General features: G+C 41.9%; 1 protein-coding gene across 1 annotated transcript in view; it reads right to left on the reverse strand.

Moving 5' to 3' along the window:
* Positions 1-16,727, reverse strand: part of LOC139368300 (cadherin-23-like) — a 237,626-nt gene that overhangs the window by 103,833 nt on the left and 117,066 nt on the right. The window contains exons 20-22 of the mRNA XM_071107046.1: positions 15,166-15,393; positions 13,267-13,488; positions 688-807 (exon numbers count right to left, since the gene is read on the reverse strand). Of these exons, the coding sequence (XP_070963147.1) occupies positions 688-807; positions 13,267-13,488; positions 15,166-15,393 (570 nt within the window). The remainder of the gene's footprint in view (positions 1-687; positions 808-13,266; positions 13,489-15,165; positions 15,394-16,727) is intronic.

Genomic DNA, 16,727 nt, shown 5'->3' on the forward strand with positions numbered 1-16,727 from the left:
CTTCACAAAAAAATACAGTTTTATATCTTTATGTTTGAAGCCTGAAATGTGGCAAAGGGTCGCAAAGTTCAATGGGGCCGAATACTTTCGCAAGGCACTGTACATACCATTTACAATCAACTTTACAAATTACATCCTAAAAGATTTCAGCTGCCTTATTACTGTAATAAATTATCATATAACATGGTTAGCACAAATGTACATTATTTATGGTTCACGGCTTTCATTCATTCTTGTTTCCCTCCCCTACTGAAACTCAGTTGGTTAGCCATTCTATGAATTCGTTACGATCTTAGCTTTCATCTCCTATAAAAGTTGTCTGTCTGTGATGAACACAATGTGGTTTTGTTTCACATCGACAAATAATGTTCACGTTTTTTTTAATTAAACTAGATATAGTAAAACTGAATTGACGGACAGTCCAACCAGTGAAGGAAAGTGCAGGTAGGACTTCCCAGCTGTGGATATGAAACCCAATACCCCAGAGTCTTCAAAGGCAAACTCAAGTCAAGCTGGGAAGCGTGGCTATCAGCCAACTGTTGCAATGCGAATGGCTTTAAAGAGGCTGATTTATAAGTAAATTACCTTGATAAAACAATTAAATTATAACTGCATGTTATGATGAACATGCAGTGTAAAAAGAGTTAATGTCATGTAGTGTGTGTATGTGTGTGTCATTGTCATCACCGTGGTGCTGGAAGTCAGGCGGAGGGCATGGATAGGACACTGGTCCGTTGCTGTGACGATAAGTGTGTAGTGTCCATTGCTGATCTCAAAGTCCAGCTCCTTCACTGCAACAATCCGTCCCTGGACACATACACATGCACAAAAAGACAAATACTTTAACACTCAATGCTATTCTAAATACTGTACACTCACATCCTACACATAGTACCAGACCTGGGTTCAAATACTACTTGAAATCTTTCAAATACTTTGAGCGGCTGCTCTTGAGGATAGGGAGACGCTAGCGTCTCAACTGGCCAATTCCCTGGGGAAATGCAGAGCGCTAGCCAGATTCAAATAAAATGTTATACAATTCAAAATTTCATTAAATCACACATGTAAGATACTCAATTAAAGCTACACTCATTGTGAATCCAGTCAACATCTCAGATTTAAAAAATGCTTTTCGGCGAAAGCATAAGAAGCTATTATCTGATAGTGTGCACCCATCTGAACCAGTAGTAAACAAAAGAGCTAGCGTAGCAGGCGCTACACAAAACGCTTAAATAAAATATAAAATATGCATTACCTTTGACGAGCTTCTTTTGTTGGTACTCCAATATGTCCCATAAACATCACAATTGGTCCTTTTTTTTCGATTAATTCCGTCCATGTATACCCAAAATGTCCATTTATAAAGCACGTTTGATCCAGAAAAAAACAGCTTACCAAAACACAACGTCACTACAAAACATTTCAAAAGTTGCCTATAAACTTTGCCAAAATAATTCAGACTACTTTTGTAATACAACTTTAGGTATTTTTTAAACGTTAATAATCGATCAAATTGTAGACTGGGCAATCTAAACAAACCATGCTCCTTTTTTCGTCTTGCGCAACACTCAACAGTGTAACCTTGTTCCAGGATGTGCTTCTTCTTCGTTGCACAAATGATTAACCTCAACCAAATTCCAAAGACTGGTGACATCCAGTGGAAGTCTTAGGAACTGTAAAATGGTCCCTATCAAATATCCCTTGGCAAAGACAACAGAAGGAACGGTCAGAGGCAAAAAAATAATAATCTGAACAGTTAGTCCTCTGGGTTTTGCCTGCTACATAAGTTCTGTTATAGTCACAGACATGATTGAAACAGTTTTAGAAACTTCAGAGTGTTTTCTATCCACACCTACTAATCATATGCATATCATATATTCCTGGCATGAGTAGCAGGAAGTTGAAATTGGGCACGCTATTTATCCAAAAGTGAAAATGCTGCCCCCTATACCTTAACAGGTTTTAACCTGCCTAGTGTCCCTGATGGGCAGAGTTAGCACTTCTGCAACAATTCTGATACTAAAAGATGGGCCGATGGGAAAGTGAGTTTTTGTTTGGTTTATCTAAAAAATTTTTTACAGAAAGTTCATACTATTATCACATACAGTGGCAAGAAAAAGTATGTGAACCCTTTGGAATGACCTGTATTTCTGCATGAGTTAGTCATAACATTTAAACTGATCTTCATCTTGGTCACAACAATAGACAAACATAGTGTGCTTAAACTAAAAACACACAAATTGTGTTTTTCTTGTCTATTTTGAAAACATAATTTAAACATTCACAGTGTAGATAGGAAAAAGTATGTGAACCCCTAGGCTAATGACTTCTCCAAAAGCTAATTTGAGTCAGGAGTCAGCTAACATTGGAGTCCAATCAATGAGAAGAAATTGGAGGTGTTGGTTAGAGCTGCCCTGCCAAACAAAAACACTCACAAAATTAGAGTTTGCTATTCACAAGAATGTGAACAATGCTTCGAACAAAAGAGATCTTAGAAGACCTAAGATTAAGAATTGTTGATTTGCACAATGCTGGAAAGGGTTAGAAAAGCATCTCTAAAAACCTTGATGTTCATCAGTCCACAGTAGGACAAATTGTCTATAACGTTCAGCACTGTTGCTATTCTCCCTAGGAATGGCCGTTCTGCAAAGACGACTGCAAGACCACAGTGCAGAATGCTCAATGAGTTTCAGAAGAATCCTAGAGTGTCAGAAATCTCTGGAATATGCTAACATCTCTGTTGAAGAGTCTACGATACGTAAAACACTAAACAAGAATGGTGTTAATGGGAGGACACCACAGAAGAAGCCACTGCTGTCCAAAAAAGCACCTGGATATTCCACAGCGCTTAAGGCAAAATGTTCTGTGGACAGATACAACTAAAGTTGAGTTGTTTGGAAGGAACACAACAACCCTATGTGTGGAGAAAAAAAGGCACAACACACCAACATCAAAATCTCATCCCAACTGTAAAGTATGGTGGAGAGAGCATCATGGTTTGGGGCTGATTTGCTTGCTCAGGGTCTGGAAACCGTGCTATAATCAACAGAAAAATATATTCCCAAGTTTATCAAGACATTTTGCAGGAGAATCAAAGGCTATAATGGCTAGCGGAAGTGTTCTCCCACCCTTGGCATTGTTCCTATTTTCTAGCCTTACAACCTGGAATTAAAATAGATTTTTGGGGGGTTTGTATCATTTGTTTTACAAAATATTCCTACCACTTTGAAGATGCTAAATATGTTTTATTGTGAAACAAACAAGAAATAAGGAAAAAAACTGAACTTGAGCGTCCATAACTATTCACCCCCCTGAAAGTCAATACTTTGTAGATCCACCTTTTGCAGCAAACACAGCTGCAAGTCTTTTGGTGTATGTCTCTATAAGCTTGGCAAATATAGCCACTGAAATTTTTGACCATTCTTCAAAGGAGAACTGCTCCATCTCCTTCAAGTTGGATGGGTTCCTGCTGGTGTACAGCAATCTTTAAGTCCTACCACAGATTCTACACTGGATTGAGGTCTGGGCTTTGACTAGGCCATTCCAAGACATTTAATGTGTCCCCTTAAACCACTCGAGTTTTGCTTTATTAGTATGATTAGGGTCATTGTCCTGCTGGAAGGTGAACCTCCGTCCCAGTCTCAAATCTCTGGAAGACTGAAACAGGTTTCCCTCAAGAATTTCCCTGTATTTAGCGCCATCCATCATTCCTTCAATTCTGACCAGTTTCCCAGTCCCTGCCGTTGAAAAACATCCCCACAGCATGATGCTGCCACGACAATGCTTCACTATTGGGGATGTTGTTCTCGGAGTGATGAAAGGTTATGGGTTTGCGCCAGACATAGTGTTTTTCTTGATGGCCAAAAAGCTCAATTTTAGTCCCATCTGACCAGAAAACCATCTTCCATATGTTTGGGGAGTCTCCCACATTGCCTTTTGGCGAACACCAAATGTGTTTGCTTATTTTTTTGTTTTCTTATTTTTTCTGATCAAGACAAAGGAGATGATTGTGGACTACAGGAAAAAGAGGACCGAGCATGCCCCATTCTCATCGACGGGGCTGCAGTGGAGCAGGTTGAGAGCTTCAAGCTCCTTTGTGTCCATATCACCAACAAACTAACATGGTCCAAACACACCGTGACAGTTGTGAAGCGGGTACGACAAAACCTATTCCCCCCCAGGAGACTGCAATGATTTGGCATAGGCCCTCAGATCCTCAAAAGATTCTACAGCTGCACCATCGAGAGCACTGGTTGCATCACTGCCTGGTATGGCAACTGCTTGTCCTCTGACCGCATGGCACACAGAGGGTAGAGTGAATGGCCCAGACCTCTATACCAGGCGGTGTCAGAGGGAGGCCCTGAACATTTTCAAAGACTCCAGCCACCCTAGTCATAGACTGTTCTCTATGCTACCACACGGTAAGCGGTACCGGAGCGCCAATTCTAGGTCCAAGAGGCTTCTAAACAGCTTCTACTCCAAAGCCATAAGACTCCTGAACATCTAGTCAAATGGTTACCCAGACTATTCACAATTGCCCTCATCCCTCCACACCACTGCCACGCTCTGTTGTCATCTATGCATAGTCACTCTACCTACATGTACATACTACCTCAACTAACCGGTGTCCCCGAACATTGACTCTGTACCGGCACCCCCTGTATATATTGTTATTTTTTACTGCTTCTCTTTAATTACTTGTTACTTTTATCTCTTATTCTTATCCATATTTTTTTAAACTGCACTGTCGGTTAGGGGCTCATAAATAAGCCTTTAACTGTTGTATTCGGCGCATGTGACAAATAACATTTGATTTGATTTGAAGCAATTACTTTTTTTCTGGACACTCTTCCGTAAACCCAGCTCTGTGGGGTGTACGGCTTACAGTGCTTCTATGGACAGATACTCCAATCCCCGCTGTGGAGCTTTGCGGCTCCTTCAGGGTTATCATTGGTCTCTTTGTTGCCTCTCTGATTAATGCCCTCCTTGTCTGGTCAGTGAGTTTTTGATGGCGGCCCTCTCTTGGCAGGTTTGTTGTGGTGCCATTTTGTTAAAAAAAATGTATAATGGATTGAACGGTGCTCCGTGGGATGTTCAAAGTTTCTGATATTGTTTTTATAAACCAACCCTGATCTGTACTTCTCCACAACTCTGTCCCTGTTTGGAGAGCTCCTTCATGGTGCCCCTTGCTACGTGGTGTTGCAGATTCTGGGGCCTTTCAGAACAGGTGTAGGTGCTTCTACACCTGCATTGCTTGGGGTTTTAGGCTGGGTTTCAGTACACCACTTTGATATATCAGCTGATGTAAGAAAGGCTATATAAATCAATTTGATTTGTGTATATATACTAAGATCATTTTACAGATCATGTGACACTTAGATTGCACACAGGTGAACTTTATTTAACTAATTGTGTGACTTCTGAAGGTAATTGGTTGCACCAGATCTTATTTATATGTCCGCCAATTGAAGCTCAACAGAAGTCGGGTGACGCAATAGGACAACGAACCAAAACACAGAGGTCAATCAACAAAGATTGGCTTCAACAGAAGGAAATACACCTTCTGGAGTGACCCAGTCAGATTCCTGACCTCAACCCGATTTAAAATGCTGTGGCATGACCTCGAGAGCGGTTCACACCAGATAACCTAAGAATATTGCTGAACTGAAACAATTTTGTAAATACGAATGGTTCAAAATTCCTCCTGACCGTTGTGCAGGTCTGATCCGCAACTGCAGAAAACGTTTGGTTAACTTTACTGCTGCCAAAGGAGGTCAACCAGTTATTAAATGCAAGGGTTCACATATTTTTTCCACCCTACACTGTGAATGTTTACACAGTGTGTTCAATAAAGACATGAAAACATATAATTGTTTGTGTGTTATTAGCTTAAGCAGACTGTGTTTGTCTAGTGTTGTGACATAGATGAAGATCAGATCAAATGTTATGGCCAATTTATGCAGAAATCCAGATAATTCCAAAGGGTTGACATACTTTTTCTTGCCACTGTATGACCGCCAAATACTTCTGGACATCAGATCAACATTTATTATTAACCTTGATTTCAATTTCAAATCCGACTTTAACACCAACTCAGCTGTTCCCTTGTTCATACCGGACCCCATTCCTTTGTTTCATGGACTACCAAAGCACTGCAGGCGTAGACACATGAGACGTGCCGGCATCCTGATGAGATTGAGACTAAGATAATATCGACCAGCAAATGTCCAGTCACTTGAGAAAAAGATGGATGAGCTTCGTTCCAGAGTCTCCTATCAGAGACTTGAAAATCTGTAATATTATATGCCTTGCAGAGACGTGGCTGGATGATTATATGTACGTAGGACTCAGTGGTTTCTCCATGCAGCGACACGATCGGACGAAGGCAGCCTCTGGCAAGTCCAAAAGGAGAGGGCTATGTCTCTTTATAAACAACAACTGGTGCGCTACTTCCAGTGCGAAGCAAATCTCAAGCTTTTGCTCACCTGATATAGAATACCAAGAGAGTTTTCATCCGTAATCATCACTGCTGTATACATCACTCCACCACTTTGGCAGTCAACAAACTGTATTGGGCCATAAACAAACAAGAAACCTCTCACCCAGAAGCAGCATTTCTGGTGAACGAGACTAATGCCGGGAGACTTAAAACCGTTCTACCTCACTTCTACCAACACATCTCCTGCGCTACTATGGCTTCTAAAACTTTAGACCACTTATATTCCACCCCCAGAAATGCATAAGGCCCTCCCTCGTCCTTCGGCAAATCTGACCATGACTCTATTTTCCTGCTTCCTGTTAACAAACAACAAGCTCAAACAGGAAGTACCAATACAAAAGCGATCAGATGAAGCAGACACGAGACTACAAGACTGTTTTTCTAGTACAGACTGGGTAATGTTCCTGGATTCATCCTACAGCATTGAGGAGTTTAACAAATCAGTCACAGGTGTCGTATCAAATCAATTAACTACATTTAATTCATTACGTAACAATCCAAGATGGTGTAGCAATCAGACGTCTTTGACTTTGTCTTGTCGTATACATATTTTTATCTTCGTATATATATATATATTTTTTTTAACCTCAATTTCAAAATACTCTTCTGCAACCCACCTCAACCAATATGGTATGGATCTGCTATTTTTTATACTTTAGAACCAGAACCCCCAACAGAAGCTAGCCAGCTAACTAGCCTAGCTACTAGTTAGTTGTCAGTTAGCCACTGCTAGTGGTCATCAGCTAGCCTCAGCCCGGTCAACCCCTGCCAGTCTGCACAGCGTGATTCAACCCAGAGCATATCGGACTGCATTTTCTCTACCATATCTCCGGATTCCTATCGCAAGCCTGAACCTTTTCACCTTGATCATCGCAGCTAGCTAGCTGCTATCCGAGTGGCTACTCCTGGCTAACGTCTCTGTCCCGAAGCAAGCAACAGTTAGCCCTGAGCTAGGCCCATCTCCCGGCTAGCTGAAGCGGTCCATCAGCCAATACCTATTTTGCCAAATGGCCTGGACCCCTTTACATGGAGCCCCGACGATCCATCACGACTGGTCTGATGACGTAACCGTCCGAGGGGGTTTCAACAGACGCTTCCATCGCGACGTACCCCTAAGGCCCTTCTGCTAGCCCCGGCCCGCTAGCTGTCTGAATCGCCGTGTCTCCAGCTCGCCTAGCTACTCACTGGACTCTATGATCACTCGGCTACGCATGCCTCTCCCTTATGTCATTATGCTTTGTCCATTGCTGTTTTGGTTAGTGATTATTGTCTTATTTCACTGTAGAGCCTCCAGACATGCTCAATATACCTTAGCTAGCCCTTTTGTTCCATCTCCCACACATGCGGTGACCTTACCTGGTTTAAATGGTGTCTCTAGAGACAAAACCTCTCTCATCGTCACTCAATGTCTAGGTTTACCTCCACTGTATTCACGTCCTAGCCTTGTCTGTACATCATGCCTTGAATCTATTCTTCCGTGCCCAGAAACCTGCTCCTTTTACTCTCTGTTTTCCGAACGCACTAGACGACCAGTTCTTATAGCCTTTAGACGTACACTTATCCTACTCCTCCTCTGTTTCTCTGGTGATGTAGAGGTTAATCCAGGCCCTGCTGCGCCTAGCTCCACTCCCATTCCCCAGGCACTCTCATTTGTTGACTTCTGTAACCGCAAAAGCCTTGGTTTCATGCATGTTAACATTAGAAGCCTCTTCCCTAAGCTTGTTTTATACAATGCTTTAGCACACTCTGCCAACCTGGATGTCCTAGCCGTGTCTGAATCCTGGCTTAGAAAGTCCACCAAAAATCCAGAAATTTCCATCCCTAACTATAACATTTTCTGCCAAGATAGAACTGCCAAAGGGGGTGGAGTTCAATCTACTGCATAGACAGCCTGCAGAGTTCTGTCATGCTGTCCAGGTCTGTGCCCAAACAGTTCAAGCTTCTACTTAAAGAAATGCACCTTTCCAGAAACAAGTGTCTCACCACTGCCGCTTGTTATAGACCACCTTCAGCCCCCAGCTGTGCCCTGGGCACCATATGTGAATTGATTGCCCCCATCTATCTTCAGAGCTCCTGTGACCTAAACTGGGACATGCTTAACACCCCGGCTGTCCTACAATCTAAGCTAGATGCCCTCAATCTCACACAAATTACCAGGTACAACTACAAATCTGTAACCATGGGCACCCTCTTAGATATCATCCTGATCAACTTGCCCTCTAAATACACCTCTGCTGTCTTCAACCAGGATCTCAGCAATCATTGCCGCATTGCCTGCGTGCGTAATGGGTGGCATCGCATGCGTAATCCACGGTGAAATGACCACCCCTCATCACTGTCAAACTTCAGCGAGCAGGCCTTTCTAATCGACCTGGCCCGGGTATCCAGGAAGGATATTGACCTTATCCCGTCAGTAAAGGATAGCTGATTGCTCTTTAAAAGTGCTTTCCCTTCCATCTTAAATAAGCATGCCCCATTCAACAAAATGTAGAACTAAGAACAAATATAGCTCTTGGTTCATCCCAGACTTGACTGCCCTTGACCAGCACAAAAAATATCCTGTTGCATTCTGCATTAGCATCGAATAGCCCCCTCGATATGCAACTTTTCAGGGAAGTCAGGAACCAATATACACAGGCAGTTAGGAAAGCTACGGCTAGCTTTTTCAAACATACATTTGCATCCTGTAGCACAATTTCCAAAAAGTTTTGGGACACTGTAAAGTCCATGAAGAATAAGAGCACCTCCTCCCAGCTGCCCACTGCACTGAGGATAGGAAACATTGTCACCACCGATAAATCTAGGATAATTGATCATTGGCCATGCTTTCCACCTGGCTACCCCTACTCGGGAAAATCCATCCAGAAAATGTGTTTTTGAGGTCACATGTCATTTCAATGCTAGCCTATAGGAAAAACAAATAGATGTCAACAGTCTTTACAAAGTTGTTTTTTGGAAATTAAGAGGGACTTTATCGAACAAGCAAGGGACCCTTGCAAAAGGAGGAAGATCTAAGTGGTAAGTGATTTATTTTATCGCTATTTGAGATTTTGTGACGCCTGTGCTGTTTTGAAAAAGTATTTTGATGTGGGGCGCTGTCCTCAGATAATCTCATGGTATTTTTTCGCCGTAAAGCCTTTTTGAAATCTGACAACTTGTATTTTCATGAATTTTTAATATTACGATTTTTGTATTTTGAATTTCGGCAATTTCACCGGATGTTGTCGTAGCTGCACGCAAGCGGGACACCGATCCCAATAAACAAACAGATCACCGACCATTTCAAATCCCACCGTACCTACTCCACTATGCAATCTGGTTACCAAGCTGGTCATGGGTGCACCTCAGCCACGCTTAAGGTCCTAAACGATATCATAACTGCAATCGACAAAAGACAGTACTGTGCAACCTTCTTCATCGGCCTGGCCAAGGTTTTCGACTCTGTCAAACACTGTGCTCTTATCGGCAGACTCAATAGCCTTGGCTTCTCAAATGACTGCCTCGCCTGGTTCACCAACTACTTCTCAGATCGAGTTCAGTGTGACAAATTGTCCGGACCTCCGGCAGTCTCTATGGCGTGCCACAGGGTTCAATTCCCGGGCCGACTCATTTCTCTGTATACATCAATGATGTCGCTCTCGCTGCTGGTGACTCTCTGATCCACCTCTACGCAGATGACACCATTCTGTATACATCTGGTCCTTCTTTGGACACTGTCAACAACCCTCCAAACAAGCTTCAATGCCATACAACACTCCTTCCGAGGCCTCCAACTGCTTTTAAATTCTCGTAAAACTAAGTGCATGCTCTTCAACCGATTGCTGCCCACACCCCCCCGCCCGACTAGCATCACTACTCTGGACGGTTCTGACTTAGAATATGTGGACAACTACAAATACCTAGGTTTCTGGCTAGACTGTAAACTCTCCTTCCAGACTCACACTAAGCATCTCCAATCCAATCTTAAATCTAGAATTGGCTTCCAATTTGTTGGTCATCGTTGTTGTGTCGTCAGCAAGCTTGATGATTAAGATGGGGACGTGTGTCGCTACACAGTTATTGGTGAACAGGGAGTACAAGAGGGGGCTGAGAGATAGGGTCCCAGAAATAACATGGTGTTGTTTTGTTCGATAAAATCCTTTTTCATGTCCTAAAAAGGTCCATATAGCATGCACGATCGTTTTTGTATTTCCACTTATTCAATTTGCAAAGACACTCGTCACGTTCTGCCTATTTTCTATTGGAGTTTGTGAGTGGTTATTTTCAGTCTTTGTGTGTCTGCACCAGATAGAACTGTTTCGTTTGTCACTTTGTTGTTTTGTGTTTTTGAAGTGTTCAGTTTTCCATTAAAAAGATGAACGCTAACCAAGCCTCACTTTGGTCCTCTCTATCTCCAGACAACAACCATTACACTCGTTCAATTTGCAAAGAAAGGAAACTGTGAAAATATCACCCTAAATATTGTTTCAATGAGTCAAATCACGTTTGTATTTATTCCTAGGAGATCCTAGAAGGTAACAAGACTTCACTATATCATTAGGGGTGTAGTATATCCTATAGGACACCATATTTGGTCAGAGAGCGACGCCTTCATGGTACGCCGATGAAGCGGGCGGTCATCACTTGAATGATTGTATCTTTGTCAAATAAGCGCTAATCGGGGTCAAACAAAGCTAGCTAGATAGCCAATGAGCTGGGATTTACGGGAGTATCCGGAAACCATGCAGATGTCATAAAATGTAGCTACTAACCTTGTACGACAGCAGGCCTTTTCATTTTGGACAAAAATTATAACGATATTCAGATTTATGAAGTTATGAACTGGTAATGAACTGGTTATTTAGCAAATGTTGAACTTATAATATGGCTACTAACACTTGGAGAGCTAAATCAAAGTATACAGATTTGACGATATTCTTGAAGAAAAATGTAATATGAATGCGAATGGCTCCTTCACGATTTGCCCAAATGTACCTGGGGACTTCACACTAAAAGTCTTGTAGTTCACTCATACTTCAAGTTATCCATCCATCAACTTTGCACATACACTGCTGCCATCTTGTGGACACTATCGGAATTACAACCAGAGTGATGGCTAGAACTGGCTAGAACCTTTCTCTTGCATTTCAAAGATGATGGTAGAAAAAGACCGGTTGGTTTTTTCTTTGTATTTTCTTCTACCAAATCAAATGTGTTGTATTCAATTCAATATTACATTCAATTCACATTTCCAAAATCCTCAAAGTGTTTCCTTTCAAATGCTACCAAGAATATGCATATCCTTGCCTCAGGGCCTCAGCTACAGGCAGTTAGATTTGGGTATGTCATTTAGGCAAAAATGTAAAAAAAAGGGGGCTATCCCTATAAGGGATAATGCCTGAGAAGCCAGTGTTTGGGGGACATATTGACACAATGTTATCACTTTTATACAACGGGTTACCAACATATTCAAATAATTATTTACATATTTTCATTAATTTTATTTTGATGAATTTATTCATACTATTTCATCCTTCCACAAGATACAGTCCAGACACAAATATAGAGTTGCTACCCAAGCCGGCTGGTCATTCATTCTATTGGTTTGGTTGCCAGAGACTCAACCCAGTCATTCAGTCTTTTTGTTCTGTATCTTTGGAACAACCCAGTCGTTCATTCTAAATGTTCCATTGCCAAACTGGCTGGCAACGTTTTTATCTCTTGCTTGCTAGCTAGCCAACTACGGCTAACTTACAGTAACGTCAAACAGTGCAGCTGTTTTCTACTGACATTTAACTGGATAAACCCATAACAATGAGCTAATTGAGGCGTGATTTTGCCTGGTGTAGAAAACATGCTCTCTCTTCAGGACATTGTTGTTCAGAAGATCTATCCAGAAACACAGCTAACACAATCACTTCAAACTGAAGCCGAAAAGACTTCAAACTAGCTGCACTTCATTTGACCTGTTTTCTATTGATAGTTATTTGTATATATCCATAAACATTATGCTGATTCATGATTTCAGCTAACTGAGAAAAGATGCCTACCTGTCTGTCTCATCCCGACTCCCAACACGTTCATTACTATGGGAAAGCTGGGGATTGAATTTCAATATCGAAACAATGTTGCAAATGCCGGAGAGACAGACAGCAAGGTTTATACAAATCTCCGTTATTGAAAACTAAACTTTAGTCTAAAAGAAATGTGAGATTATGTCTAGATGCTTTTTATAGTGGAGATCAAATTTATAAATTACCTGGCTGGGCTGATGTGACAGTGGATTGCGTAGTCACATGGAATAGAGTTAATAGGTATTTTAACGTCATAGATTTAGCTGGTGGTAAATGTGGAAGAGAAATCAGCTGGAATGCTGTTTTAACCAATAAGCATTCAGGATTACAACCAACCGTTGTATAAATCTAACTCAACTACCTCATACTCCTGCACATTGATCTGGTATATAGCACTCCCTGTATATAGCTCCATTCTTGTGTATTTTATTCCTTGTGTTACAACTTTTCTTTTTATTATTATTTTTTTTAAACTCTGCATCATTGGGAAGGGCTCATAGACATGCATTTCATGGTTAAGTCTAGATCTGTTGTATTCGGAACATGCCGATGAATAACATTTAATTTGATTTTTCTATTTCTTTGAATGCGCAAGGAAAGCGCAATCAATCACAGCTAAACTATCTGAAGGGTTTTCAAATAGTAGAAAAACCAAGGTCTGCACAGAACAAAGTAGGTTAGGTATCAGAGTAAAATATCTGTCCATATTCTTACGGTAGTGTGATTGATGTGGAAGGTGATGTCCAGGTTTCCGTGGTCGATGGCATATCGCAGGGTGCCATTGAGGCCCTCGTCTGGGTCGATGGCGGTTACCGTGGCAATAATGGCACCCACGGTGTTGGGTCCCTCGCTCAGCACCGTCACATACTCTTCCTCTGGAAACTCTGGCGCGTTGTCGTTCTCATCCACTATACGCACGTAGATGGTAGTCGATGACTGGTGATGAGACAGAAAAGGGTGTAGAAAAAGCATGCTGAGGGCACAAACTGTACATTATTGAATAAAAAATCAACTCCAGCACACTAATAATTTTGATACTCAATTTTTAAAAGATCTAGAGTACCAATCAAAAAGTTGGACAAACCTACTCATTCAATGGTTTTTCTTTATTTTAACTATTTTCTACATTGTAGAATAATAGTGAAGACATCAAAACAATAGAATAACACATATGGAATCATGTAGTAACGAAAAAAGTATTTTATATTTGAGGTTCTTCAAAGTAGCCACCCTTTGCCTTGATGATAGCGTTGCACACTCTTGGCATTCTCTCAACTAGCTTCATGAGGTAATCACCTGGAATGCATTTCAATTAAAAGGTGTGCCTTGTTAAAAGTTAATTTGTGGAATGTATTTCCTTCTTTAATGTGTTTGACCCAATCAGTTGTGTTGTGACAAGGTAAGGATGGTACACAGAATATAGCCCTATTTGGTAAAAGACCAAGTCCATATTATGGCAAGAACAGCTCAAATAAGCAAAGAGAAATGGCAGTCCATCAGTACTTTAAGACATGAAGGTAAGTCAATTTGGAAAATTTCAAGAACTTTTAAAGTTTCTTCAAGTGCAGTCGCAAAAACTACCAAGCACTATGATGAAACTGGCTCTCATGAGGACCGCCACAGGAAAGGAAGACCCAAAGTTACTGCTGCAGAGGATGAGTTCATAAGAGATACCAGCCTCAGAAATTTCAGCTGAAATAAATGCTTCACAGAGTTCAAGTAACAGACACATCTCAACATGCTGCCACACCCGTGCTTTACGGTTGGGATGGTGTTCTTCGGCTTGCAAGCCTCCCACTTTTTCCTCCAAACATAATGATGGTCATTATGGCCAAACAGATCAATTTCTGTTTCATCAGACCAGAGGATATTTCTCCAAAATGTACGTCTCCTTCCTGAGCGGTATGACGGCTGCGTGGTCCCATGGTGTTTATACTTGCGTTCTATTGTTTGTATAGATGAACGCGGGACCTTCAGGCGTTTGGAAATCCCAAGGATCAACCAGAATTGTGGATGTCTACAATTTTTTTTCTGAGGTCTTGGATTTCTTTTGATTTCCTCATGATGTCAAGCAAAGAGGCACTGAGTTTGATGGTATGCCTTGAAATACATCCACACGTACACCTCCAATTGACAAAAATGATGTCAATTAGCCTATCAGAAGCTTCTAAAGCCATCACATCATTTTCTGGAATTTTCCAAGCTGTTTAAAGCCACAGTCAACTTAGTGTATGTAAACTTCTGACAAACGGGAATTGTGATACAGTAAATTATAAGTGAAACAATCTGTCTGTAAACAATTGTTGGAAAAATGACTTGTGTCATGCACAAAGTAGATGTCAAAACTATAGTTTGGTAACAAGAAATTTGTGGCGTGAAATTAGCTTTTAAACTGCCCCCAAAATGTTTTTGTTACATGGAGAAATTCGTAGAATTGCAGGGAATTAGGGTCAAAATTCAAAACAACATCGACAGTGCCAAGATAAGGGCCCCCCAAAAAATCTCTAAAATGTAGCCACACCAACGGCCGACCGCGCTCATTACCACGCCTCCTGTCGTGCTCACCACCTAAGTTTCTTTTTGATCCCGAAATAACCCTGCTCTCCGACTCACCGATAGTGACGGCGTGCCGTCGTCCTCCACCATCATGATCAGCCGGTACTCCTGCTGGCGCTCGCGGTCCGGTGGGGATGGTCGTGTCACCATCTCACCGGTCATGCGGTCCATCCGGAAGGTGAGATCCTTGTTACCTGAGGTGATGTAGTAGAAGAGCATGGCGTTGGGCCCGATGTCACGGTCTGTGGCCACCACGCGCAGGACGGACGTACCGCCTCCCACATTCTAACAGACAGACAGACAGACAGACAGACAGACAGACAGACAGACAGACAGACAGACAGACAGACGCAGACAGACAGACAATAACTTATCAACATCCTGTGAGTAATACACTATCTTTTCTATGTACAGCAAATATTTGTTTTTAAAACAGAGTGTAATTCCACTCTCCATTCATTGGGGGCTTGTATTCAGGCAGTACAGCATGAGAGGTTAGAAAGGGTAGGGGAACAGAATGGGCAAAAGTTGGTTGAAGGGATCGAACCTACAAGTGTTGGGGAGTAGCTCCACTACATGTAGTTCAACTACACTGAACAAAAATATAAATGCAACATGTAAAGTGTTGGTGTAAAGTGTTTCATGAACTGAAATAAAATATCCCAGAAATCTTCCATATGCACAAAAATATTATTTCCTTATTTCTTTAAAATGTTGTTCTCAAATGTTGTTTACATCCCTGTTAGTAAGCATTTCTTCTTTGCCAAGATAATCCATGCACCTGACAGGTGTGGCATATCAAGAAGCATGAAACAGCATGATCATTACACAGGTGCACCTTGTCCTGGGGACAATAAAAGACCACTCTAAAAGGTGCAGTTTTGACACACAATACAATGCCACAGATTTCTCAAGTGATGAGGGAGCGTGCAATTGACATGCTGACTGCAGGAATGTACACCAGAGCTGTTGCCAGAGAATGTAATGTTAGTTTCTCTACCATAAGAAGCCTTCAATGTCGTTTTAGAGAATTTGGCAGTACGTCCAACCGGCCTCACAACCTCTGACCATGTATAACCACATCAGCCCAGGATGTCCACATCCAGCTTCTTCACCTGCGGGATCGACTGAGACCAGCCATTCAGACAGCTGATGAAACTGTGGGTATGCACAACCGAAGAATTTCTGCAAAAACTGTCAGAAATCGTCTCAGTGAAGCTCATCTGTGTGCTCGTCACCCTCACCAGGTTCTTGACTTGACAACAGTTCAGCTGGCATCGTGGCATCGTGACTGACTTCAGTGGGTAAGTGCTCACCTTCGATGGCCACTGGCAGACTGGAGATGTGTGTTCCTCACGGATTAATCCCGGTTTCAACTGTACAGGGCAGATGGCAGACAGCGTGTGTGGAGTCGTGTGGGCGAGCGGTTTGCTGATGTCAACGTTATGAAAAGAGTGTCCCATGAAGGCGGTGGGGTTGTGGTATGGACAGGCATAAGCTACAGAAAAGGAACACAATTGCATTTTATCGATGGCAATTTGAATGCACAGAGATCCGAGGCCCACTGTCATGCCATTCATCCGCCGCCACCACCTCATGTTTCAGCATGATAATGCAAG

This window comes from Oncorhynchus clarkii, chromosome 16 (assembly GCF_045791955.1).
Source record: "Oncorhynchus clarkii lewisi isolate Uvic-CL-2024 chromosome 16, UVic_Ocla_1.0, whole genome shotgun sequence".
Taxonomy (NCBI): domain Eukaryota; kingdom Metazoa; phylum Chordata; class Actinopteri; order Salmoniformes; family Salmonidae; genus Oncorhynchus; species Oncorhynchus clarkii.